This window comes from Coturnix japonica, chromosome 17, assembly GCF_054131305.1.
Source record: "Coturnix japonica strain WE chromosome 17, WE-NBRP24, whole genome shotgun sequence".
Lineage (NCBI taxonomy): Eukaryota > Metazoa > Chordata > Aves > Galliformes > Phasianidae > Coturnix > Coturnix japonica.
In genome coordinates, this window is record NC_140679.1 from 390,837 (window position 1) to 415,626 (window position 24,790).

Below are 24,790 nucleotides of genomic sequence, written 5' to 3' on the forward strand. Positions count from 1 at the left end.
CCAAGGACCCCCATTGGCTCCCATTGACCCCCATTGACCCCACTGACTTTCATTGGCTCCCATTGACTCCCACTCACCCCATAGACCCCCACTGACCCCCAACCGTTCCCACCCCATAGACAGGCGATGGTGTGAACGACGCCCCGGCCTTAAAGAAGGCCGAGATCGGGATCGCCATGGGGTCGGGCACAGCCGTGGCCAAAACAGCCTCCGAGATGGTGCTGGCGGACGACAACTTCTCCACCATCGTGGCGGCCGTGGAGGAAGGACGAGCCATCTACAACAACATGAAGCAGTTCATCCGATACCTCATCTCCTCCAACGTCGGGGAGGTGGTCTGGTGAGAGACAACCCCAAAGACCCTCCCAGTACAGACCAGTAGATCCCAGTCCCTCCCAGTACAGCCATTCGCTCCCAAATCCCACCTATTTCCACCCAAATCCCGTCTAATTCCACCCAAATCCCACCTATTTCCACCCAAATCCCACCTATTTCCACCCAAATCCCATCTACTTCCTCCCAGTCCATCCCAGTCCATCCCAGTTCCTCCCAGTACAACCAATCGCTCCCAAATCCCATCTATTTCCACCCAAATCCCACCTATTTCCACCCAAATCCCATCTACTTCCTCCCAGTCCATCCCAGTCCATCCCAGTTCCTCCCAGTACAGCCATTTGCTCCCAAATCCCACCTATTTCCACCCAAATCCCATCTACTTCCTTCCAGTTCCTCCCAGTCCCTCCCAGTACGTCCCAGTCCATCCCAGTCCATCCCAGTCCCTCCCAGTTCCTCCCAGTCCATCCCAGTCCCTCTCAATCCCTCCCAGTCCCTCCCAGTCCATCCCAGTCCCTCCCAGTCCCTCCCAGTCCATCCCAGTCCATCCCAGTCCCTCCCAGTTCCTTCCAGTCCATCCCAATCCATCCCAGTCCCTCCCAGTCCATCCGATACCTCATCTCCTCCAACGTCGGGGAGGTGGTCTGGTGAGAGACAACCCCCCAAAGACCCTCCCAGTAGCTCCCAGTATAGACCAGTAGCTCCCAGTAGCTCCCAGTCCTTCACAATCCCTCCCAGTTCCTTCCATTCCCTCCCAGTACGTCCGAGTCCATCCCAGTCCCTCCCATTATGTCCCAATCTCTTCCAGTCCATCCCAGTCCATCCCAGTTCATCCCAGTCCATCCCAGTACATCCCATTCCCTCCCAGTTCCTTCCAGTCCTTCTCAATCCGTTCCAGTTCCTTCCATTCCATCCCAGTCCCTCCCATTCCCTCCCAGCCCATCCCACTCCATCCCAATCCATCCCAGTCCCTCCCAGTCCATCCCATTCCATCCCATTCCCTCCCAGTCCATCCCAATCCATCCCAATCCATCCCAGTCCCTCCCATTCCATCCCAGTCCATCCCAGTCCATCCCAGTCCCATCCCAGTCCCATCCCATTCCATCCCATTCCATCCCAGTCCCTCCCAGTCCATCCCAGTCCCTCCCAGTCCATCCCAGTCCCTCCCATTCCATCCCAGTTCCATCCCAGTCCCATCCCAGTCCCTCCCATTCCATCCCAGTCCCATCCCAGTCCCATCCCAGTCCCATCCCAGTCCCATCCCGTTCCCTCCCATTCCCTCCCAGTCCATCCCAGTCCATCCCAGTCCATCCCAGTCCATCCCATTCCCTCCCAGTCCATCCCAGTCCATCCCAGTTCCTCCCAGTCCATCCCATTCCCTACCAGTCCATCCCAGTCCATCCCAGTTCCATCCCAGTTCCATCCCAGTCCATCCCAGTCCATCCCATTCCCTCCCAGTCCATCCCAGTCCATCCCAGTCCATCCCATTCCCTCCCAGTCCATCCCAGTCCATCCCAGTTCCTCCCAGTCCCATCCCAGTCCCATCCCAGTCCCATCCCATTCCATCCCATTCCATCCCATTCCCATCCCAGTCCCATCCCAGTCCATCCCAGTCCCTCCCATTCCATCCCATTCCATCCCATTCCCATCCCAGTCCCATCCCAGTCCATCCCAGTCCCTCCCATTCCATCCCATTCCATCCCATTCCATCCCAGTCCATCCCAGTCCCATCCCAGTCCATCCCATTCCATCCCATTCCCTCCCAGTCCCTCCCAGTCCATCCCAGTCCCTTCTATCTCCCCCCATATTAACTCCTCTTTCTCCCCCCATCTCTTTCCACCCCCATTTCCCCCCTATATCCCCCCTATTTCCCCCATATCCCCCCTATATCCCACCCCATACACCCCATATCCCCCCATCTCCCCCCATATCCCACCCCATACACCCCATATCCCCCCTATTTCCCCCATATCCCACCCCATACACCCCATATCCCCCCTATTTCCCCCATATCCCACCCCATACACCCCATATCCCCCCTATTTCCCCTCTATCCCACCCCATCCACCCCATATCCCCCCATATCCCCCCTATATCCCCTAATACCCCCCCATACCCCCCCATTTCCCCTATATCCCCCCCTATTTCCCCTATATCCCACCCCATATCCCCCATATCCCCTCTATTTCCCCCATATCCCCCCTATTTCCCCCTTACCCCCCATCCCACCCCCATACCCCCCCTATTTCCCCTATATCCCCCCCTATTTCCCCTCTATCCCACCCCATATCCCCTCTATCCCACCCCATCCACCCCATATCCCCCCATATACCCCATACCCCCCCCATATCCCCTCTATCCCACCCCATCCACCCCATATCCCCCCATATATCCCATATCCCCCCATCTCCCCCCATATCCCACCCCATACCCCCCTACCCCCCCATATCCCCCCCATATTCCCCTCTATCCCACCCCATACCCCCCCTATTTCCCCTATATCCCCCCCATCCACCCCATATCCCCCCATATCCCCCCATATCCCCCCTATTTCCCCTATATCCCCCCTATATCAACCCCATCCCCCCCATATCCCCCCTATATCCCCTAATACCCCCCCATATCCCCCCTATTTCCCCCATATCCCCCCTATTTCCCCTATATCCCACCCCATATCCCCCATATCCCCCCATATACCCCATACCCCCCCCATATCCCCTCTATCCCACCCCATCCACCCCATATCCCCATCTCCCCCCATATCCCACCCCATACACCCCATATCCCCCCATATCCCCCCCATCTCCCCCTATATCCCCCTTCCCACCCCCATATCCACCTCATATCCCCCCTATTTCCCCCATATCCCCCCTATTTCCCCCTTACCCTCCATCCCACCCCCATTTCCCCCCTATTTCCCCTATATCCCCCCCCATATCCCCTCTATCCCACCCCATCCACCCCATATCCCCCCATCTCCCCCATATCCCCCCTATATCCCCTAATACCCCCCTATTTCCCCCCCTATTTCCCCCATATCCCCCCTATTTCCCCCTTACCCCCCATCCCACCCCCATACCCCCCCTATTTCCCCTATATCCCCCCCTATTTCCCCTATATCCCCCCCCATATCCCCTCTATCCCACCCCATCCACCCCATATCCCCCCATATACCCCATACCCCCCCCATATCCCCTCTATCCCACCCCATCCACCCCATATCCCCCCATATATCCCATATCCCCCCATCTCCCCCCATATCCCACCCCATACCCCCCTATCCCCCCCATATCCCCCCCATATCCCCTCTATCCCACCCCATCCACCCCATATCCCCCCATATCCCCCCTATATCCCCTAATACCCCCCCATATCCCCCCTATTTCCCCTATATCCCCCCCTATTTCCCCTATATCCCACCCCACTCACCCCATATCCCCCCATCTCCCCCATATCCCCCCTATTTCCCCTATATCCCACCCCATACCCCCCTACCCCCCCCCTACCCCCCCCATATCCCCCCCATATCCCCTCTATCCCACCCCATCCACCCCATATCCCCCATATCCCCCCTATATCCCCTAATACCCCCCCATACCCCCCCATTTCCCCTATATCCCCCCCTATTTCCCCTATATCCCACCCCATATCCCCCATATCCCCTCTATTTCCCCCATATCCCCCCTATTTCCCCCTTACCCCCCATCCCACCCCCATACCCCCCCTATTTCCCCCATACCCCCCCTATTTCCCCTATATCCCCCCCATATCTCCCCCATATCCCCCCTATTTCCCCCATATCCCCCCCATATCCCCTATATCCCCCCCCATATCCCCTCTATCCCCCCCCATATCCCCTCTATCCCACCCCACTCACCCCATAGCATCTTCCTGACGGCCGCCCTTGGGCTCCCTGAGGCTTTGATCCCGGTGCAGTTGCTTTGGGTCAACCTTGTGACCGATGGGCTCCCAGCCACGGCTTTAGGATTCAACCCCCCCGACCTGGATATTATGGACAAACCCCCCCGCAGCCCCAAAGAGCCCCTCATCAGCGGGTGGCTCTTCTTCCGCTACCTGGCCATAGGAGGTGAGGAAGGATATAGGGGTTATAGGGTCAATGGATGAGCTATGGGGTCATTGAGTTGGCTATAGGGTCAATGGGTGGCCTATGGGGTCATAGAGTTGGCTATGGGGTCAATGGGTTCCCTATGGGGTCAATGAGTTGGCTGTAGGATCATTGAGTTGGCTATGGGGTCAATGGATGCCCTATGGGGTCATTGGATGCCCTATGGGGTCATTGGATGCCCTATGGGGTCATTGAGTTGGCTATGGGGTCATTGAGTTGGCTATGGGGTCATTGAGTTGGCTATGGGGTCATTGGATGCCCTATGGGGTCATTGAGTTGGCTATAGGGTCATTGGATGGCCTATGGGGTCATTGAGTTGGCTATAGGGTCATTGGATGCCCTATGGGGTCATTGAGTTGGCTATAGGGTCAGTGGGTCGCCTATGGGGTCATTGAGTGAGTTGGCTATGGGGTCATTGAGTTGGCTATAGGGTCAATGGATGGCCTATGGGGTCAATGGGGCATCTATAGGGTCAATGGATGAGCTATGGGGTCACTGGGGGCTATAGGAGGTTTATAGGGTCAATGGATGGCCTATGGGGTCACTGAGTCAGCTATAGAGTCGATGAGTTGGCTATGGGGTCAATGGCTGGTCTATGGGATCAACGGATGGCCTATAGGACCATTGACTTGACTATGGGGTCAATGAGTTGGCTATGGGGTCATTGAGTTGGCTATAGGGTAGTTGGGTTGGCTATAGGGTCAATGGATGGTCTATGGGGTCGTTGAGTTGGCTATGGGGTAGTTGGGTTGCCTATGGGGTCATTGGGGGCTATAGGGTCAGTGGGTCCCCTATGGGGTCAGTGGGTCCCCTATGGGGTCATTGGATGGCCTATGGGGTCGCTGAGTTGGCTATGGGGTTAATGAGATGGCTATAGGGTCAGTGGGTCACCTATGGGGTCAATGGATGGCCTATGGGGTCAATGAGTTGGCTATGGGGTCATTGGATGCCCTATGGGGTCATTGGATGCTCTGTAGGGTCGTTGGATGCCCTATGGGGTCAATGGATGCCCTATGGGGTCAATGGATGCCCTATGGGGTCATTGGATGCCCTATGGGGTCATTATGGACAAACCCCCCCGCAGCCCCAAAGAGCCCCTCATCAGCGGGTGGCTCTTCTTCCGCTACCTGGCCATAGGAGGTGAGGAAGGATATAGGGGTTATAGGGTCAATGGATGAGCTATGGGGTCATTGAGTTGGCTATAGGGTCAATGAGTTGGCTATGGGGTCATTGAGTTGGCTATAGGGTCAATGAGTTGGCTATGGGGTCATTGAGTTGGCTATAGGGTCGTTGAGTTGGCTATGGGGTCATTGAGTTGGCTATGGGGTAGTTGGGTTGGCTATAGGGTCAATGGATGGCCTATGGGGTCATTGGGTTGGCTATGGGGTCATTGAGTTGGCTATGGGGTCATTGGATGCCCTATGGGGTCATTGGATGCCCTATGGGGTCAATGGATGGCCTATGGGGTCATTGGATGCCCTATGGGGTCAATGAGTTGGCTATAGGGTCACTGGATGCCCTATGGGGTCATTGGATGCCCTATGGGGTCATTGAGTTGGCTATGGGGTCATTGAGTTGGCTATGGGATCATTGGATGCCCTATGGGGTCAATGGATGCCCTATGGGGTCAATGAGTTGGCTATGGGGTCAATGGATGCCCTATGGGGTCATTGGATGCCCTATGGGGTCAATGGATGCCCTATGGGGTCGTTGGATGCCCTATGGGGTCAATGGATGCCCTATGGGGTGAATGGATGCCCTATGGGGTCATTGGATGCCCTATGGGGTCAATGGATGCCCTATGGGGTCAATGGATGGCCTATGGGGTCAATGGATGCCCTATGGGGTCATTGAGTCGGCTATGGGGTCAATGAGTTGGCTATGGGGTCAATGAGTTGGCTATAGGGCCAATGGATGCCCTATAGGGTCATTGGATGCCCTATGGGGTCATTGGATGCCCTATGGGGTCATTGAGTTGGCTATAGGGTCATTGGATGCCCTATGGGGTCATTGGATGCCCTATGGGGTCATTGAGTTGGCTATAGGGTCATTGGATGCCCTATGGGGTCATTGGATGCCCTATGGGGTCGTTGGATGCCCTATGGGGTCAATGAGTTGGCTATGGGGTCATTGGATGCCCTATGGGGTCAATGGATGCCCTATGGGGTCATTGAGTTGGCTATGGGGTCAATGGATGGCCTATGGGGTCAGTGAGTTGGCTATGGGGTCATTGAGTTGGCTATGGGGTCATTGGGTTGGCTATGGGGTCAGTGGGTCGCCTATAGGGTCAGGGGGTCGCCTATAGGACCATTGACTTGACTATAGGGTCTATGTTTGCCCTATGGAGCCCTATGGGGTCTCCGTCTGCCCTATGTGTCCCTATGTGTCCCTATGGGGCCCTATGGGGTTTCCATTGCCCCCATATCCCCTATAGGGCTCTATGGGGTCTATGTGTCCCTATGTGTCCCTATGTGTCCCTATGTGTCCCTATGGGTCCCTATGGGTCCCTATGGGGTCTATGTGTCCCTATGTGTCCCTGTGTGTCCCTATGTGTCCCTATGGGTCCCTATGTGTCCCTATGGGGTCCCTGTGTGTCCCTATGTGTCCCTATGTGTCCCTATGGGGTCCATGTGTCCCTATGGGTTCCCATTGCCCCTATGGGTTCCTATGTGTCCCTATGGGTCCCTATGTGTCCCTATATGTCCCTATGTGTCCCTATGTGTCCCTATGGGGTCTGTGTGTCCCTATGTGTCCCTATGGTTCCCTATGGGTTCCCATTGTCCCTATAACCCCCTGTAGGGCTCTATGGGGTCTATGTGTCCCTATGTGTCCCTATGTGTCCCTATGTGTCCCTATGGGGTCTATGTGTCCCTATGTGTCCCTATATGTCCCTATATGTCCCTATGTGTCCCTATGTGTCCCTATGGGGTCTGTGTGTCCCTATGTGTCCCTATGGTTCCCTATGGGGTCTATGTGTCCCTATGTGTCCCTATGTGTCCCTATGTGTCCCCATTGCCCCTATAACCCCCCGTAGGGCTCTATGGGGTCTATGTATCCCTATGTGTCCCTATGGGTCCCTATGGGTCCCTATGTGTCCCTATGGGTCCCTATGTGTCCCTATGTGTCCCTATGGGGTCTATGTGTCCCTATGTGTCCCTATGGGGTCTATGTGTCCCTATGGGTTCCCATTGTCCCTATTACCTTCCTATGTGTCCCTATGGTTCCCTATGTGTCCCTATGTGTCCCTATGGGTCCCTATGGTTCCCTATGGTTCCTTATGGGGTTTCCTTTGTCCCTATGTGTCCCTATGGGGTCTATGTGTCCCTATGTGTCCCTATGTGTCCCTATGTGTCCCTATGGGGTCTATGTGTCCCTATGTGTCCCTATGTTCCCTATGTGTCCCTATGGGTCCCTATGGGTCCCTATGGGTCCCTATGGTTCCCTATGTGTCCCTATGGGGTCTGTGTGTCCCTATGTGTCCCTATGGTTCCCTATGTGTCCCTATGGGTCCCTATGTGTCCCTATGTGTCCCTATGTGTCCCTATGGGTCCCTATGGGTCCCTGTGTCCCTATGTGTCCCTATGTGTCCCTATGGGGTCTATGTGTCCCTATGTGTCCCTATGTGTCCCTATGGGGTCTATGTGTCCCTATGGCCCCTATGTGTCCCTATGGGTCCCTATGTGTCCCTATGGGTCCCTATGGTTCCCTATGGGGTCTATGTGTCCCTATGGTTCCCTATGGGTCCCTATGTGTCCCTATGGGGTCTATGTGTCCCTATGGGTCCCTATGGTTCCCTGTGGGTCCCCATTGCCCCTATAACCCCCCGTAGGGCTCTATGGGGTCTATGTGTCCCTATGTGTCCCTATGTGTCCCTATGGGGTTTCCATTGCCCCCATATCCCCTATAGGGCTCTATGGGGTCCCTGTGTCCCTATGGGTTCCCATTGCCCCTATAACCCCCTATAGGGCTCTATGGGGTCTATGTGTCCCTATGGGTTCCTATGTGTCCCTATGTGTCCCTATGTGTCCCTATGTGTCCCTATGGGTTCCTATGTGTCCCTATGTGTCCCTATGTGTCTCTATGGGGTCTATGTGTCCCTATGGGGTCTATGTGTCCCTATGTGTCCCTATGGGGTTTCCATTGACCTATGGGTTCCTGTGTGTCCCTATGGGGTCTATGTGTCCCTATGGTTCCCTATGTGTCCCTATGTGTCCCTATGTGTCCCTATGGGTCCCTATGGTTCCCTATGTGTCCCTATGGGTCCCTATGGTTCCCTATGGGGTTCCCATTGCCCCTATAACCCCCCGTAGGGCTCTATGGGGTCTATGTGTCCCTATGTGTCCCTATGTGTCCCTATGGGTCCCTATGGTTCCCTATATGTCCCTATGTGTCCCTATGTGTCCCTATGGTTCCCTATGGTTCCCTATGGTTCCCTATGTGTCCCTATGTGTCCCTATGGGGTCTATGTGTCCCTATGTGTCCCTATGGGGTCCCTGTGTCCCTATGTGTCCCTATGGGGTCTATGTGTCCCTATGTGTCCCTATGGGGTCCCTGTGTCTCTATGGGTCCCTATGTGTCCCTATATGTCCCTATATGTCCCTATGGTTCCCTATGTGTCCCTATGGGCTCCCATTGCCCCAGTGTGTCCCTATGTGTCCCTATGGGGTCCCTGTGTCCCTATGTGTCCCTATGGGGTCTATGCGTCCCTATGTGTCCCTATGTGTCCCTATGTGTCTCTATGTGTCCCTATGTGTCCCTATGTGTCCCTATGGTTCCCTATGGGGTCTATGTGTCCCTATGTGTCCCTATGTGTCCCTATGTGTCTCTATGTGTCCCTATGTGTCCCTATGGGGTCCATGTGTCCCTATGTGTCCCTATGTGTCCCTATGTGTCCCTATGTGTCCCTATGGGGTCCCTGTGTCTCTATGGGTCCCTATGGTTCCCTATGTGTCCCTATGTGTCCCTATGGGGTCTATGTGTCCCTATGGGTCCCTATGGTTCCCTATGGGGTCTATGTGTCCCTATGGGTCCCTATGGTTCCCTATGGGGTCTATGTGTCCCTATGGGTCTCTATGGGTCCCTATGTGTCCCTATGGGTCCCTATGGGGTCTATGTGTCCCTATGTGTCCCTATGGGGTCCATGTGTCCCTATGTGTCCCTATGTGTCCCTATGTGTCCCTATGTGTCCCTATGGTTCCCTATGTGTCCCTATGGTCCCTATGGTTCCCTATGGGGTCTATGTGTCCCTATGTGTCCCTATGGTTCCCTATGTGTCCCCATTGCCCCTATTACCCCCCATAGGTTACGTGGGGGCGGCGACGGTGGGAGCAGCCGCCTGGTGGTTCCTTTACGCCGAGGACGGGCCCAACCTCACCTACCATCAGCTGGTGAGCAACGGGGGTCAAAGGTCATGTGGGGTCACCTGGGGTCACGGGGTCATATGGGGTCATGGGGTCATGTGGGGTCACCTGGGGTCATGGGGTCATCTATGGGGTCATGGGGTCATGTGGGGTCACCTGGGGTCACGGGGTCATATGGGGTCATGGGGTCATATGGGGTCATGGGGTCATGTGGGGTCACCTGGGGTCACGGGGTCATGTGGGGTCACGGGGTCATGTGGGGTCACCTGCGGTCATGGGGTCATATGGGGTCACGGGGTCACGTGGGGTCACGGGGTCATGTGGGGTCACCTGGGGTCATGGGGTCATCTATGGGGTCATGGGGTCATGTGGGGTCACCTGGGGTCATGTGGGGTCATGGGTCATCTGGGGTCATCTGTGGTCATGGGGTCATGTGGGGTCATGGGGTCATGTGGGGTCACCTGGGGTCATGTGGGGTCACGAGGTCATGGGGTCATCTATGGGGTCTATGGGGTTGTATGGGGCCCGACAGGGGTCAAGGGGTCATTTGGGGTCATGGGGTCACCTGGGGTCATCTGGGGTCATGGGGTCATCTGGGTCATGGGGTCATCTGGGGTCATAAGGTCGCCTGGGGTCATGTGGGGTCACGGGGTCATGGGGTCACCTGAGGTCAAGAGGTCACCAGGGGGTCAAAAGGTCATCTGGGGTCACATGGGGTCACCTGGGGTCATGGGGTCATGGGGTCATGGGGTCACTGGGGGTCACAGGGTCATCTGGGGTCAACTGGGGTCACCGGGGTCATCAGGGGTCACCTGGGGTCATGGGGTCACCAGGGGTCAAAAGGTCATCGAGGGTCATGGGGTCACGGGGTCACCCGGAGTCATCTATGGGGCCCTATGGGGGTCAAGGGGTCACCTGGGTTCACGGGGTCATAAGGTCACCTGGGGTCAAAAGGTCACCAGGGGTCATGGGGTCATCTGAGGTCACATGGGGTCATCGGGGGTCACGGGGTCATCTGGGGTCACCTGAGGTCACCCATATTCCCCCATGTCACTCCATATCCCCCCATATGACCCCATATCCCCCATATATAACCCCATATCACCCCATATCCCCCCCATAAGACCCTATATGACCCCATATCCCCCCATATCCCCCCTATATGACCCCATATGACCCCCATATGACCCCATATCCCCCCTATATTACCCCATATCCCCCCCACACCCCCCCATATCCCCCCCATAAGACCCTGTATCCCCCCCATATGACCCCATATCCCCCCTATATGACCCCATATCACCCCATATCCCCCCTATATGACCCCATATAACCCCATATCACCCCATATCCCCCTATATGACCCCATATCCCCCCATATCCCCCCATATCCCCCCCATATGACCCCATATCCCCCCTATATAACCCCATATCCCCCCATATCCCCCCATATCCCCCCATATCCCCCCATATCCCCCCATATCCACCCATATGACCCCATATCCCCCCCATATGACCCTGTATCCCCCCCATATGACCCCATATCCCCCCTATATGATTCCATATCCCCCCTATATGACCCCATATGACCCCATATCCCCCCATATCCCCCCCATATGACCCTATATCCCCCCTATATGACCCCATATGACCCCATACCCACCCCATATGACCCCATATCCCCCCATATCCCCCCCATACGACCCCATATGCCCCCTATATGACCCCATATCCCCCCCATACCCCCCCATATCCCCCCCATAAGACCCTATATCCCCCCCATATGACCCCATATCCTCCCTATATGACCCCATATCACCCCATATCCCCCCAATAAGACCCTATATGACCCCATATCCCCCCCATATGACCCCATATCCCCCCATACCCCCCCCATATCCCCCCAATAAGACCCTATATGACCCCATATCCCCCCCATATGACCCCATATCCCCTCATACCCCCCCATATCCCCCCCATAAGACCCTATATCCCCCCCATATGACCCCATATCCTCCCTATATGACCCCATATCACCCCATATCCCCCCAATAAGACCCTATATGACCCCATATCCCCCCCATATGACCCCATATCCCCCCATACCCCCCCATATCCCCCCAATAAGACCCTATATGACCCCATATCCCCCCCATATGACCCCATATCCCCCCATACCCCCCCATATCCCCCCAATAAGACCCTATATGACCCCATATCCCCCCCATATGACCCCATATCCCCCCTATATGACCCCATATCCCCTCATACCCCCCCATATCCCCCCCATAAGACCCTATATGACCCCATATGACCCTATACCCCCCCCCCCAGACCCATTTCATGCAGTGCACCCACCACAACGTGGAGTTCGAGGGCATCGACTGCGACATCTTCGAGTCCCCCGTCCCCATGACCATGGCCCTGTCCGTCCTCGTCACCATCGAGATGTGCAACGCCCTCAACAGGTACGGCCCCATACAGACCCATAGAAACCCCATAGAGAGCCCATAGAAACCCCATAGAGACCCCATAGGGATCCATTGAGTTCCATTGAGTCCCATTGAGTCCCATTGAGTTCCATTGAGTCCCAATGAGTTCCGTAGTGATCCATTGAGACTCATAGGGACCCCTTAGAGACCCCATAGAGACTCCATAGGGACCCCATAGCTGCCCCATAGAGACCCCATAAAAACCCCATAGAGATCCCATAGGGATCCATTGAGTTCCATTGAGTCCCATTGAGTTCCATTGAGTCCCATTGAGTTCCATTGAGATCCATTGAGTCCCATTGAGTCCCATTGAGTTCCATTGAGTCCCATTGAGTCCCATTGAGTTCCATTGAGTTCCATTGAGTCCCATTGAGTCCCATTGAGTCCCATTGAGTCCCATTGAGTTCCATTGAGTCCCATTGAGTCCCATTGAGTTCCATTGAGTCCCATTGAGTCCCATTGAGTCCCATTGAGTCCCATTGAGTTCCATTGAGATACACTGAGACCCATAGGGACCCCTTAGAGACCCCATAGAGACTCCATAGGGACGCCATAGCTGCCCCATGGAGACCCCATAAAAACCCCATAGAGATCCCATAGAGATCCCATAGGGATCCATTGAGTCCCATTGAGATCCACTGAGACCCATAGGGACCCCTTAGAGACCCCATAGGGACCCCATAGCTGCCCCATAGAGATCCCATTGAGACTCATAGGGACCTCATAGAAACCCCATAGAGACCCCATAGAAACCCCATAGAGACCCCATAGAAACCCCATAGAGAGCCCATAGGGATCCATTGAGTCCCATTGAGTTCCATTGAGTCCCATTGAGTCCCATTGAGTCCCATTGAGTTCCATTGAGTCCCATTGAGTTCCATTGAGTCCCATTGAGACCCATTGAGATCCACTGAGTCCCATTGAGTTCCATTGACTCCCACTGAGATCCATTGAGTCCCATTGAGTCCCATTGAGTTCCATTGAGCCCCATTGTGTTCCATAGTGATCCATTGAGACTCATGGAGACCCCTTAGAGACCCCATAGCTGCCCCATAGGAACCCCATAGAGATCCCATAAGGATCCATTGAGTCCCATTGAGTCCCATTGAGTTCCACTGAGTCCCAATGATTTCCATAGTGATCCATTGAAACCCATAGGGACCCCTTAGAGACCCCATAGGGACGCCATAGCTGCCCCATAGAGACCCCATAAAAACCCCATAGAGAGCCCATAGGGATCCATTGAGTCCCATTGAGTCCCATTGAGTCCCATTGAGTCCCATTGAGTTCCATTGAGATACACTGAGACCCATAGGGACCCCTTAGAGACCCCATAGAGACTCCATAGGGACGCCATAGCTGCCCCATGGAGACCCCATAAAAACCCCATAGAGATCCCATAGGGATCCATTGAGTCCCATTGAGTCCCATTGAGTCCCATTGAGTCCCATTGAGTTCCATTGAGTCCCATTGAGTCCCATTGAGTTCCATTGAGTCCCATTGAGTCCCATTGAGTCCCATTGAGTTCCATTCAGTCCCATTGAGTTCCATTGAGTCCCATTGAGATCCATTGAGACCCATAGGGACCCCTTAGATACCACATAGGAACCCCTTAGAGATCCCATAGCTGCCCCATAGAGACCCCATAAAAACCCCATAGAGATCCCTTAGGGATCCATTGAGTTCCATTGAGTTCCATTGACTCCCATTGACTCCCATTGATTCCCATTGACTCCCATTGACTCCCATTGACTCCATTGACTCCCATTGACTCCCATTGACTCCCACTGGCTCCCATTGACTCCCATTGACTCCCATTGACTCCCATTGACTCCCATTGACTCCATTGACTCCCATTGACTCCCATTGAGATCCATTGACTCCCATTGACTCCCATTGACCCCATTGACTCCCATTGATTCCCATTGATTCCCATTGACTCCCATTGACTCCCATTGACTCCATTGACTCCCATTGACTCCATTGACTCCCATTGGCTCCCATTGACTTTATTGACTCCCATTGACTCCCATTGACTCCCATGGAGACCCATTGAGTCCCATTGACCCCCATTGACTCCCATTGACTCCCATTGACTCCATTGACTCCATTGACCCCATTGACTCCCATTAAGTCCCATTGACTCCATTGACTCCCATTGACTCCATTGACTCCCATTGACTCCATTGACTCCCATTGACTCCCATTGACTCCATTGACACCCATTGACTCCCATTGACTCCCATTGACTCCATTGACTCCCATTGTCTCCCATTGAGATCCATTGACTCCCATTGACTCCCATTGACCCCACTGACTCCCATTGATTCCCATTGATTCCCATTGACTCCCATTGACTCCCATTGACTCCCATTGACTCCATTGACTCCCATTGACTCCATTGACTCCCATTGACCCCATTGATTCCCATTGACTCCCATTGACTCCATTGACTCCATTGACTCCATTGACTCCCATTGACTCCCATTGACTCCCATTGACTCCATTGACTCCCATTGACTCCCATTGACTCCCATTGATTCCCATTGACTCCCATTGATTCCCATTGATTCCCATTGATTCCCATTGACTCCCATTGACTTCCATTGACTCCCATTGACTCCATTGACTCCCATTGACTATCATTGACTCCCATTGACTCCCATTGACTCCATTGACTCCATTGACTCCCATTGACTCCCATTGACTCCATTGACTCCCATTGACTCCCATTGACTCCCATTGACTCCATTGAGTCCCATTGAGATCAATTGACTCCCATTGAGATCCACTGAGTCCCATTGAGTCCCATTGAGTCCCATTGACCCCATTGACTCCCATTGACTCCCATTGACTCCCATTGACTCCATTGACTCCATTGACTCCATTGAGTCCCATTGAGATCAATTGACTCCCATTGAGATCCATTGAGTCCCATTGAGTCCCATTGACTCCCATTGACTCCCTTTGAGTCCCATAGACTCCCACTGACTCCCATTGACTCCCATTGACTCCATTGACTCCATTGACTCCCATTGACTCCATTGACTCCCATTGGCTCCCATTGACTTTATTGACTCCCATTGACTCCCATTGAGCCCCATTGACTCCCATTACACCCATTGACCCCATTGAGTCCCATTGACTCCCATTGACTCCCATTGACCCCATTGACCCCCTACAGCCTGTCTGAGAACCAATCCCTGCTGCGGATGCCGCCGTGGGTCAACATTTGGCTGCTGGGCTCCATCTGCCTCTCCATGTCGCTGCACTTTGTCATCCTGTACATCGACCCACTGCCGGTAAGGGGTTATATGGGGTCATATGGGGTCATATAGGGTCCTATGGGTCATATGGGGTCCTATGGGGTCATATAGGGTCAGGCAGAGTCATTAGAGGTCACTTTGGGGGGGTTATGTGGGGTCAGAGGGGGAATATGGGGTCAAATGGGGGGATATTGGGGGGTTATGGGGGGATATGGGGGGATTATAGGGGGAGTATATGGGGATATTGGGGGTTATGGGGTCATATAGGGTCCTATGGGGTCATATGAGGTCATATAGGGTCATATGGGGTCATGAGAGGCCACATTGGGGGGGTTATGTGGGGTCAGAGGGGGGATATGGGGTCATATAGGGTCATATGGGGTCCTATGGGGTCATGAGAGGTCATTAGAGGTCACTTTGGGGGGGTTATGTGGGGTCAGAGAGGGGATATGGGGGGATAGGGGGGAGATTATGGGGTCAAATGGGGGGATATGGGGTCATATAGCGTCATATAGGGTCAGGTGGAGTCATGAGAGGTCATGAGAGGTCACATTGGGGGGGTTATGTGAGGTCAGAGGGGGGATATGGGGAGATATGGGCTGGTTATGGGGTCAGATGGGGAGATATGGGGTCCTATGGGGTCCCATGGGGTCCTATGGGGTCCTATGGGGTCACATACAGGGGATCATATGGGGGGGGGGGGGCTCCATGTCGCTGCACTTTGTCATCCTGTACATCGACCCACTGCCGGTAAGGGGTTATATGGGGTCATATGGGGTTATATGGGGTCATATAGGGTCATATGGGGTCATATAGGGTCCTATAGGATCATATAGGGTCATATGGGGTCCTATGGGGTCTTATGGGGTCCTATAGGTTCATATGGGGTCATATGGGGTCTATGGGGTCTCTATGGGGTCTCTTTGGAGTCTATGGGATCATTGGGGTCTATGGGGTCTATAGGGTCTCTATGGGTCCCTATGTGTCCCTATGGGTCTCTATGGGGTCTCTATGAGTCTCTATGGGCTCTATGGGTCCCTATGTGTCCCTATGGGTCTCTATGGGTCCCTATGGGTCTCTATGGGCTCTATGGGTCCCTATGTGTCCCTATGGGTCTCTATGGGGTGTCTATGGGTCTCTATGGGTCCCTATGTGTCCCTATGGGTCTCTATGGGGTGTCTATGGGTCTCTATGGGCTCTATGGGTCCCTATGTGTCCCTATGGGTCTCTATGGGGTGTCTATGGGTCTCTATGGGTCCCTATGTGTCCCTATGGGTCTCTATGGGGTGTCTATGGGTCTCTATGGGTCCCTATGTGTCCCTATGGGTCTCTATGGGGTGTCTATGGGTCTCTATGGGTCCCTATGTGTCCCTATGGGTCTCTATGGGGTGTCTATGGGTCTCTATGGGTCCCTATGTGTCTCTATGGTGTTCCTGTCTGGCCCCACAGATGATTTTCAAGCTGACCCATTTGGACCTCACCCATTGGCTGATGGTTCTGCGCATCTCGTTTCCCGTCATCCTATTGGATGAAGCCCTCAAGTTCGTGGCCAGGAATTACCTGGAGGGTGAGTTCCATTGACTCCCATTGACTCCCATTGACTCCCATTGACTCCCATTGGCTCCCATTGACTCCATTGACTCCCATTGACTCCCATTGACTCCCATTGACTCCCATTGACTCCCATTGATTCCCATTGACTCCCATTGACTCCCATTGACTCCATTGATTCCCATTGACTCCCATTGACTCCATTGACTCCCATTGACTCCATTGACTCCATTGACTCCCATTGACTCCATTGACTCCCATTGACTCCCATTGACTCCCATTGACTCCCATTGGCTCCCATTGACTCCATTGACTCCCATTGGCTCCCATTGACTCCATTGACTCCCATTGACTCCCATTGACTCCCAATGGCTCCCATTGACTCCATTGACTCCCATTGGCTCCCATTGACTCCATTGACTCCCATTGGCTCCCATTGACTCCACTGACTCCCATTGACTCCCATTGACTCCCATTGACTCCCATTGACTCCCATTGACTCCATTGATTCCCATTGACTCCCATTGACTCCCATTGACTCCCAATGGCTCCCATTGACTCCATTGACTCCCATTGGCTCCCATTGACTCCATTGACTCCCATTGACTCCCATTGACTCCCATTGACTCCCATTGACTCCCATTGACTCCCATTGACTCCCATTGACTCCCATTGATTCCCATTGACTCCCATTGACTCCCATTGACTCCATTGATTCCCATTGACTCCCATTGACTCCATTGACTCCCATTGACTCCATTGACTCCATTGACTCCCATTGACTCCATTGACTCCATTGACTCCCATTGACTCCCATTGACTCCCATTGACTCCATTGACTCCCATTGACTCCCATTGACTCCCATTGACTCCATTGACTCCCATTGACTCCATTAACTCCCATTGACTCCCATTGACTCCCATTGACTCCATTGACTCCCATTGACTCCCATTGACTCCCATTGACTCCATTGACTCCCATTGACTCCCATTGACTCCATTGACTCCCATTGACTCCCATTGACTCCCATTGACTCCCATTGACTCCCATTGACTTTCATTGACTCCCATTGAGCCCCATTGACTCCACTGACTCCCATTGACTCCCATTGACTCCATTGACTCCCATTGACTCCATTGACTCCCATTGACTCCCATTGACTCCCATTGACTCCCATTGACTCCCATTGACTCCCATTGACTCCATTGATTCCCATTGACTCCCATTGACTCCCATTGACTCCCAATGGCTCCCATTGACTCCATTGACTCCCATTGGCTCCCATTGACTCCATTGACTCCCATTGACTCCCATTGACTCCCATTGACTCCCATTGACTCCCATTGACTCCCATTGACTCCCATTGACTCCCATTGACTCCCATTGATTCCCATTGACTCCCATTGACTCCCATTGACTCCATTGATTCCCATTGACTCCCATTGACTCCATTGACTCCATTGACTCCCATTGACTCCATTGACTCCATTGACTCCCATTGACTCCCATTGACTCCCATTGACTCCATTGACTCCCATTGACTCCCATTGACTCCCATTGACTCCATTGACTCCCATTGAGCCACATTGACTCCACTGACTCCCATTGACTCCCATTGACTCCATTGACTCCCATTGACTCCATTGACTCCATTGACTCCCATTGACTCCATTGATTCCCATTGACTCCCATTGACTCCATTGACTCCCATTGACTCCCATTGACTCCCATTGACTCCCATTGACTCCCATTGACTCCATTGACTCCCATTGACTCCCATTGACTCCCATTGACTCCATTGACTCCCATTGACTCCCATTGACTCCATTGACTCCCATTGACTCCCATTGACTCCCATTGACTCCATTGATTCCCATTGACTCCCATTGACCCCATTGATCCCATTGACCCCATATCCCATCATGACCCCATATTAATCCCATATCCCCCCCATTGACCCCACTGATCCCATTGACCCCATTAATCCCATAGATCCCATTGACCCCATTGACCCCATTGACCCCCATTGATCCCATTGACCCCATTGATCCCATATCCCCCCACTGACCCCATAACGACCCCATATCCCATATTGACCCCATTGATCCCATTGACCCCATTGATCCCATTAAACCCATATCGACCCCATTGACCCCATATCCCATCATGACCCCATATTAATCCCTTATCCCCCCCCATTGATCCCATTGACCCCATTGACCCCATTAAACCCATATTGACCCCATTGACCCCATTGACCCCATTGATCCCATTGACCCCATTGACCCCATTGATCCCATTGACCCCATTGACCCCATTAAACCCATATTGACCCCATTGACCCCATTGACCCCATTGATCCCATTGACCCCATTGACCCCATTAAACCCATATTGACCCCAATGACCCCATATCCCATTATGACCCCATATTAATCCCTTATCCCCCCCATTGATCCCACTGACTCCACTGACCCCATTGATCCCATTGACCCCATTGATCCCATTGACCCCATTGACCCTATTGACCCCATTAAACCCATCATGACCCCATATCCCATCATGGCACCATATTAATCCCGTATCCCCCCCATTGACCCCATTGATCCCATATCCACCCCATTGACCCCATAACGACCCCATATCCCATATTGACCCCATTGACCCCATATCCCATCATGACCCCATATTAATCCCATATCCCCCCCACTGATCCCATTGACCCTATTGATCCCATTGATCCCATTGACCCCATATCCCACTATGACCCCATATTAATCCCATATCCCCCCCATTGACCCCACTGATCCCATTGACCCCATTAATCCCATAGATCCCATTGACCCCATTGACCCCATTGATCCCATATCCCCCCCACTGACCCCATAACGACCCCATATCCCATATTGACCCCATTGATACCGTTGACCCCATTGACCCCATTGATCCCATTGACCCTATTGATCCCATTGACCCCATTGACCCCATTAAACCCATATTGACCCCAATGACCCCATATCCCATCATGACCCCATATTAATCCCTTATCCCCCCCATTGATCCCATTGACCCCATTGATCCCATTGACCCCATTGACCCCATTGATCCCATTGACCCCATTGACCCCATTGACCCCATTAAACCCATATTGACCCCATTGACCCCATTAAACCCATATTGACCCCATTGACCCCATTGACCCCATTGATCCCATTGACCCCATTGATCCCATTGACCCCATTGACCCCATTGACCCCATTAAACCCATATTGACCCCATTGACCCCATATCCCATCATGACCCCATATTAATCCCATATCCCCCCCCATTGATCCCATTGACTCCACTGACCCCACTGATCCCATTGACCCTATATCCCACCATGACCCTATAACGACCCTATATTGACCCCATAACGACCCTATATCCCCTCACAGCGTAACTCCGCCACCCTCCGTCGGCCCCACATCGACCTCCCAGGTACCACTCACCCCATAACCACCCCATAGCGACCCTATAATGAACCTATAACCCCATAGCGACCCTATAATGACCCTATAACCCCATTGTAATCCTATAAGGACCCTATAACCCCATTGTGACCCTATAATGACCCTATAACCCCATTGTGACCCTATAACCCCATAGCGACCCTATAATGACTCTATAACCCCACTGGGACCCTATAAGGACCCTATAACCCCATTGTGACCCTATAACCCCACTGGGACCCTATAATGACCCTATAACCCCATTGGGACCCTATAATTACCCTATAACCCCATTATGACCCTATAATGACCCTATAACCCCATTGGGACCCTATAATTACCCTACAACCCCATTGTGACCCTATAATGAACCTATAACCCCATTGGGACCCTATAATTACCCTATAACCCCATTGTGACCCTATAATGAACCTATAACCCCATTGGGACCCTATAATGACCCTATAACCCCATTGGGACCCTATAACCCCATAGCGACCCTATAATGACCCTATAACCCCATTGTAACCCTATAAGGACCCTATAACCCCATTGTGACCCTATAACCCCACTGGGACCCTATAATGACCCTATAACCCCATTGGGACCCTATAATTACCCTATAACCCCATTATGACCCTATAACCCCATAGCGACCCTATAATGACCCTATAACCCCATAGCGACCCTATAATGACCCTATAACCCCATTGTGACCCTATAACCCCACTGGGACCCTATAATGACCCTATAACCCCATTGGGACCCTATAACCCCATTGGGACCCTATAAGGACCCTATAACACCATTGTGACCTTATAAGGACCCTATAATGCCATTGGGACCCTATAAGGACCCTATAACCCCATTGTGACCCTATAACCCCACTGGGACCCTATAATGACCCTATAACCCCATTGGGACCCTATAATGACTCTATAACCCCACTGGGACCCTATAATGAACCTATAACCCCACTGGGACCCTATAAGGACCCTATAACCCCATTGTGACCCTATAACCCCATTGTAACCCTATAAGGACCCTATAACCCCATTGGGACCCTATAAGGACCCTATAACCCCATTGGGACCCTATAAGGACCTTTGACCCCATAGAGCCCCATAGCGCCCCATTAACCCCATAGGAACCCCATAACCACCCCATAGCGACCCTATAATGGCCCTATAACCCCATTGGGACCCCATAAAGACCCCATAACCCCATAGCAACCCTATAACGACCCTATAACCCCATTAACCCCATAACCACCCCATAGCGACCCTATAAGGGCCCCATTGACCCCATAGAGCCCCACTGACCCCATAGAGCCCCATAGTGCCCCATAGTGCCCCATTAACCCCATAACCCCATAACCACCCCATAGCGACCCTATAATAACCCTATAACCCCATTAACCCCATAACCACCCCATAGCGACCCTATAAGTTCCCCATTGACCCCATAGAGCCCCATAGCGACCCTATAATGACCCTATAACCCCATAACCCCATAACCACCCCATAGCGACCCTATAATGACCCTATAACCCCATAGAGCCCCATAGCGACCCTATAACCCCATTAACCCCATAACCACCCCATAGCGACCCTATAATGACCCTATAACGACCCTATAACCCCATTAACCCCATAACCACCCCATAGAGCCCCATAGCGACCCTATAATGACCCTATAACCCCATAACCCCATAACCACCCCATAGCGACCCTATAATGACCCTATAACCCCATAACCACCCCATAGCGACCCTATAATGACCCTATAACCCCATTAACCCCATAACCACCCCATAGTGACCCTATAGTGCCCCATTGACCCCATAGAGCCCCATAGCGACCCTATAATGACCCTATAACCCCATAACCCCATAACCACCCCATAGCGACCCTATAATGACCCTATAACCCCATAACCCCATAACCACCCCATAGCGACCCATAGAGCCCCATTGACCCCATAGGAACCCCATAACCCCATAACCACCCCATAGCGCCCCATTAACCCCATAGGAACCCCATAACCCCATAGCGACCCTATAAGTTCCCCATTGACCCCATAGGAACCCCATAACCCCATAACCACCCCATAGCGACCCTATAATGACCCTATAACCCCATAACCACCCCATAGCGCCCCTATAATGACCCTATAACCCCATAAACCCCATAACCACCCCATAGCGCCCCTATAATGACCCTATAACCCCATAACCACCCCATAACCACCCCATAGCGACCCTATAATGACCCTATAACCCCATTAACCCCATAACCACCCCATAGCGACCCCATAGAGCCCCATTGACCCCATAGAGCCCCATAGCAACCCATTAACCCCATAGGAACCCCATAACCACCCCATAGCGACCCTATAATGACCCTATAACCCCATAACCCCATAACCACCCCATAGCGACCCCATAACGACCCTATAACCCCATAGAACCCCATAACCACCCCATAGCGACCCTATAATGACCCCATAACCCCATAACCCCATAACCACCCCATAGCGACCCTATAATGACCCTATAACCCCATTAACCCCATAACCACCCCATAGCGACCCCATAGAGCCCCATTGACCCCATAGAGCCCCATAGCGACCCTATTATAACCCTATAACCCCATAACCACCCCATAGCGCCCCATTAACCCCATAGGAACCCCATAACCCCATAACCACCCCATAGAGCCCCATAGCGACCCTATAATGGCCCTATAACCCCATTAACCCCATAACCACCCCATAGCGACCCCATAGAGCCCCATTGACCCCATAGAGCCCCATAGCAACCCATTAACCCCATAGGAACCCCATAACCCCATAGTGACCCTATAGGGGCCCCATAACCACCCCATAACCACCCCATAGCGACCCCATAGCGACCCTATAATGACCCTATAACCCCATTAACCCCATAACGACCCCATAGCGACCCCATAGAGCCCCATTGACCCCATAGAGCCCCATAGCGACCCTATTATAACCCTATAACCCCATAACCACCCCATAGCGCCCCATTAATCCCATAGGAACCCCATAACCCCATAACCACCCCATAGAGCCCCATAGAGCCCCATTGACCCCATAGGAACCCCATAACCCCATAACCACCCCATAGCGACCCCATAGAGCCCCATTAACCCCATAGGAACCCCATAACCCCATAACCACCCCATAGCGACCCTATAATGACCCTATAACCCCATTAACCCCATAACCACCCCATAGCGACCCCATAGAGCCCCATTGACCCCATAGAGCCCCATTGACCCCATAGGAACCCCATAACCCCATAACCACCCCATAGCGACCCTATAATGACCCTATAACCCCATTAACCCCATAACCACCCCATAGCGACCCCATAGAGCCCCATTGACCCCATAGAGCCCCATTGACCCCATAGGAACCCCATAACCCCATAACCACCCCATAGCGACCCTATAACGACCCTATAACCCCATAACCCCATAACCACCCCATAGCGACCCTATAATGACCCTATAACCCCATAACCCCATAACCACCCCATAGCGACCCTATAAGTTCCCCATTGACCCCCATTCTACCCCACAGCCGACGCCGAGGAGCTCCGGAAGAAGCGGAATTGACCCTATTAAAGACCCCATTAAAACCCCATTATCGCTATGGGGCGGCCCTATAACAACCCGCACTTATAGGGCGGCCCTATAACCCTCGCTTATGGGGTGACCCTATACAATAACCCCATAGGATCTGCTTATTTATTGCCAATAAAGGGAAACCCTAAAGCCAACCCTTGTTCTTCTATGGGGCTGCCCCACACTTATGGGGTTATGGGGTTATAGGGTCGTTATAGGGGCGCTATGGGGTGGTTATGGGGTTTATGGGGTTATGGGGTCGTTATAGGGTCGCTATGGGGTGGTTATGGGGTTAATGGGGTTATAGGGTCTTTATAGGGGCGCTATGGGGTGGTTATGGGGTTTATGGGGTTATAGGGTCATTATAGGGTCGCTATGGGGTGGTTATGGGGTTAATGGGGTTCCTATGGGGTTAATGGGGCGCTATGGGGCTCTATGGGGTCAATGGGGCTCTATGGGGTCGCTATGGGGTGGTTATGGGGTTAATGGGGTTATAGGGTCGTTATAGGGGCGCTATGGGG

The 24,790-nt window shown here is 53.0% G+C and overlaps 1 protein-coding gene across 1 annotated transcript in view; it reads left to right on the forward strand.

Moving 5' to 3' along the window:
- The window catches only part of LOC146757968 (sarcoplasmic/endoplasmic reticulum calcium ATPase 1-like), an 85,424-nt gene extending 61,000 nt beyond the window's left edge, over positions 1 to 24,424 (forward strand). Inside the window, exons 17-23 of the mRNA XM_085517961.1 lie at positions 120 to 340; positions 4,218 to 4,420; positions 9,761 to 9,846; positions 12,154 to 12,287; positions 15,496 to 15,613; positions 17,027 to 17,144; positions 24,226 to 24,424. Coding sequence (XP_085374087.1) covers positions 120 to 340; positions 4,218 to 4,420; positions 9,761 to 9,846; positions 12,154 to 12,287; positions 15,496 to 15,613; positions 17,027 to 17,144; positions 24,226 to 24,260 — 915 coding nt within the window. The 3' untranslated portion in view covers positions 24,261 to 24,424. The remainder of the gene's footprint in view (positions 1 to 119; positions 341 to 4,217; positions 4,421 to 9,760; positions 9,847 to 12,153; positions 12,288 to 15,495; positions 15,614 to 17,026; positions 17,145 to 24,225) is intronic.
- The last annotated feature ends 366 nt before the right edge of the window (positions 24,425 to 24,790 follow it).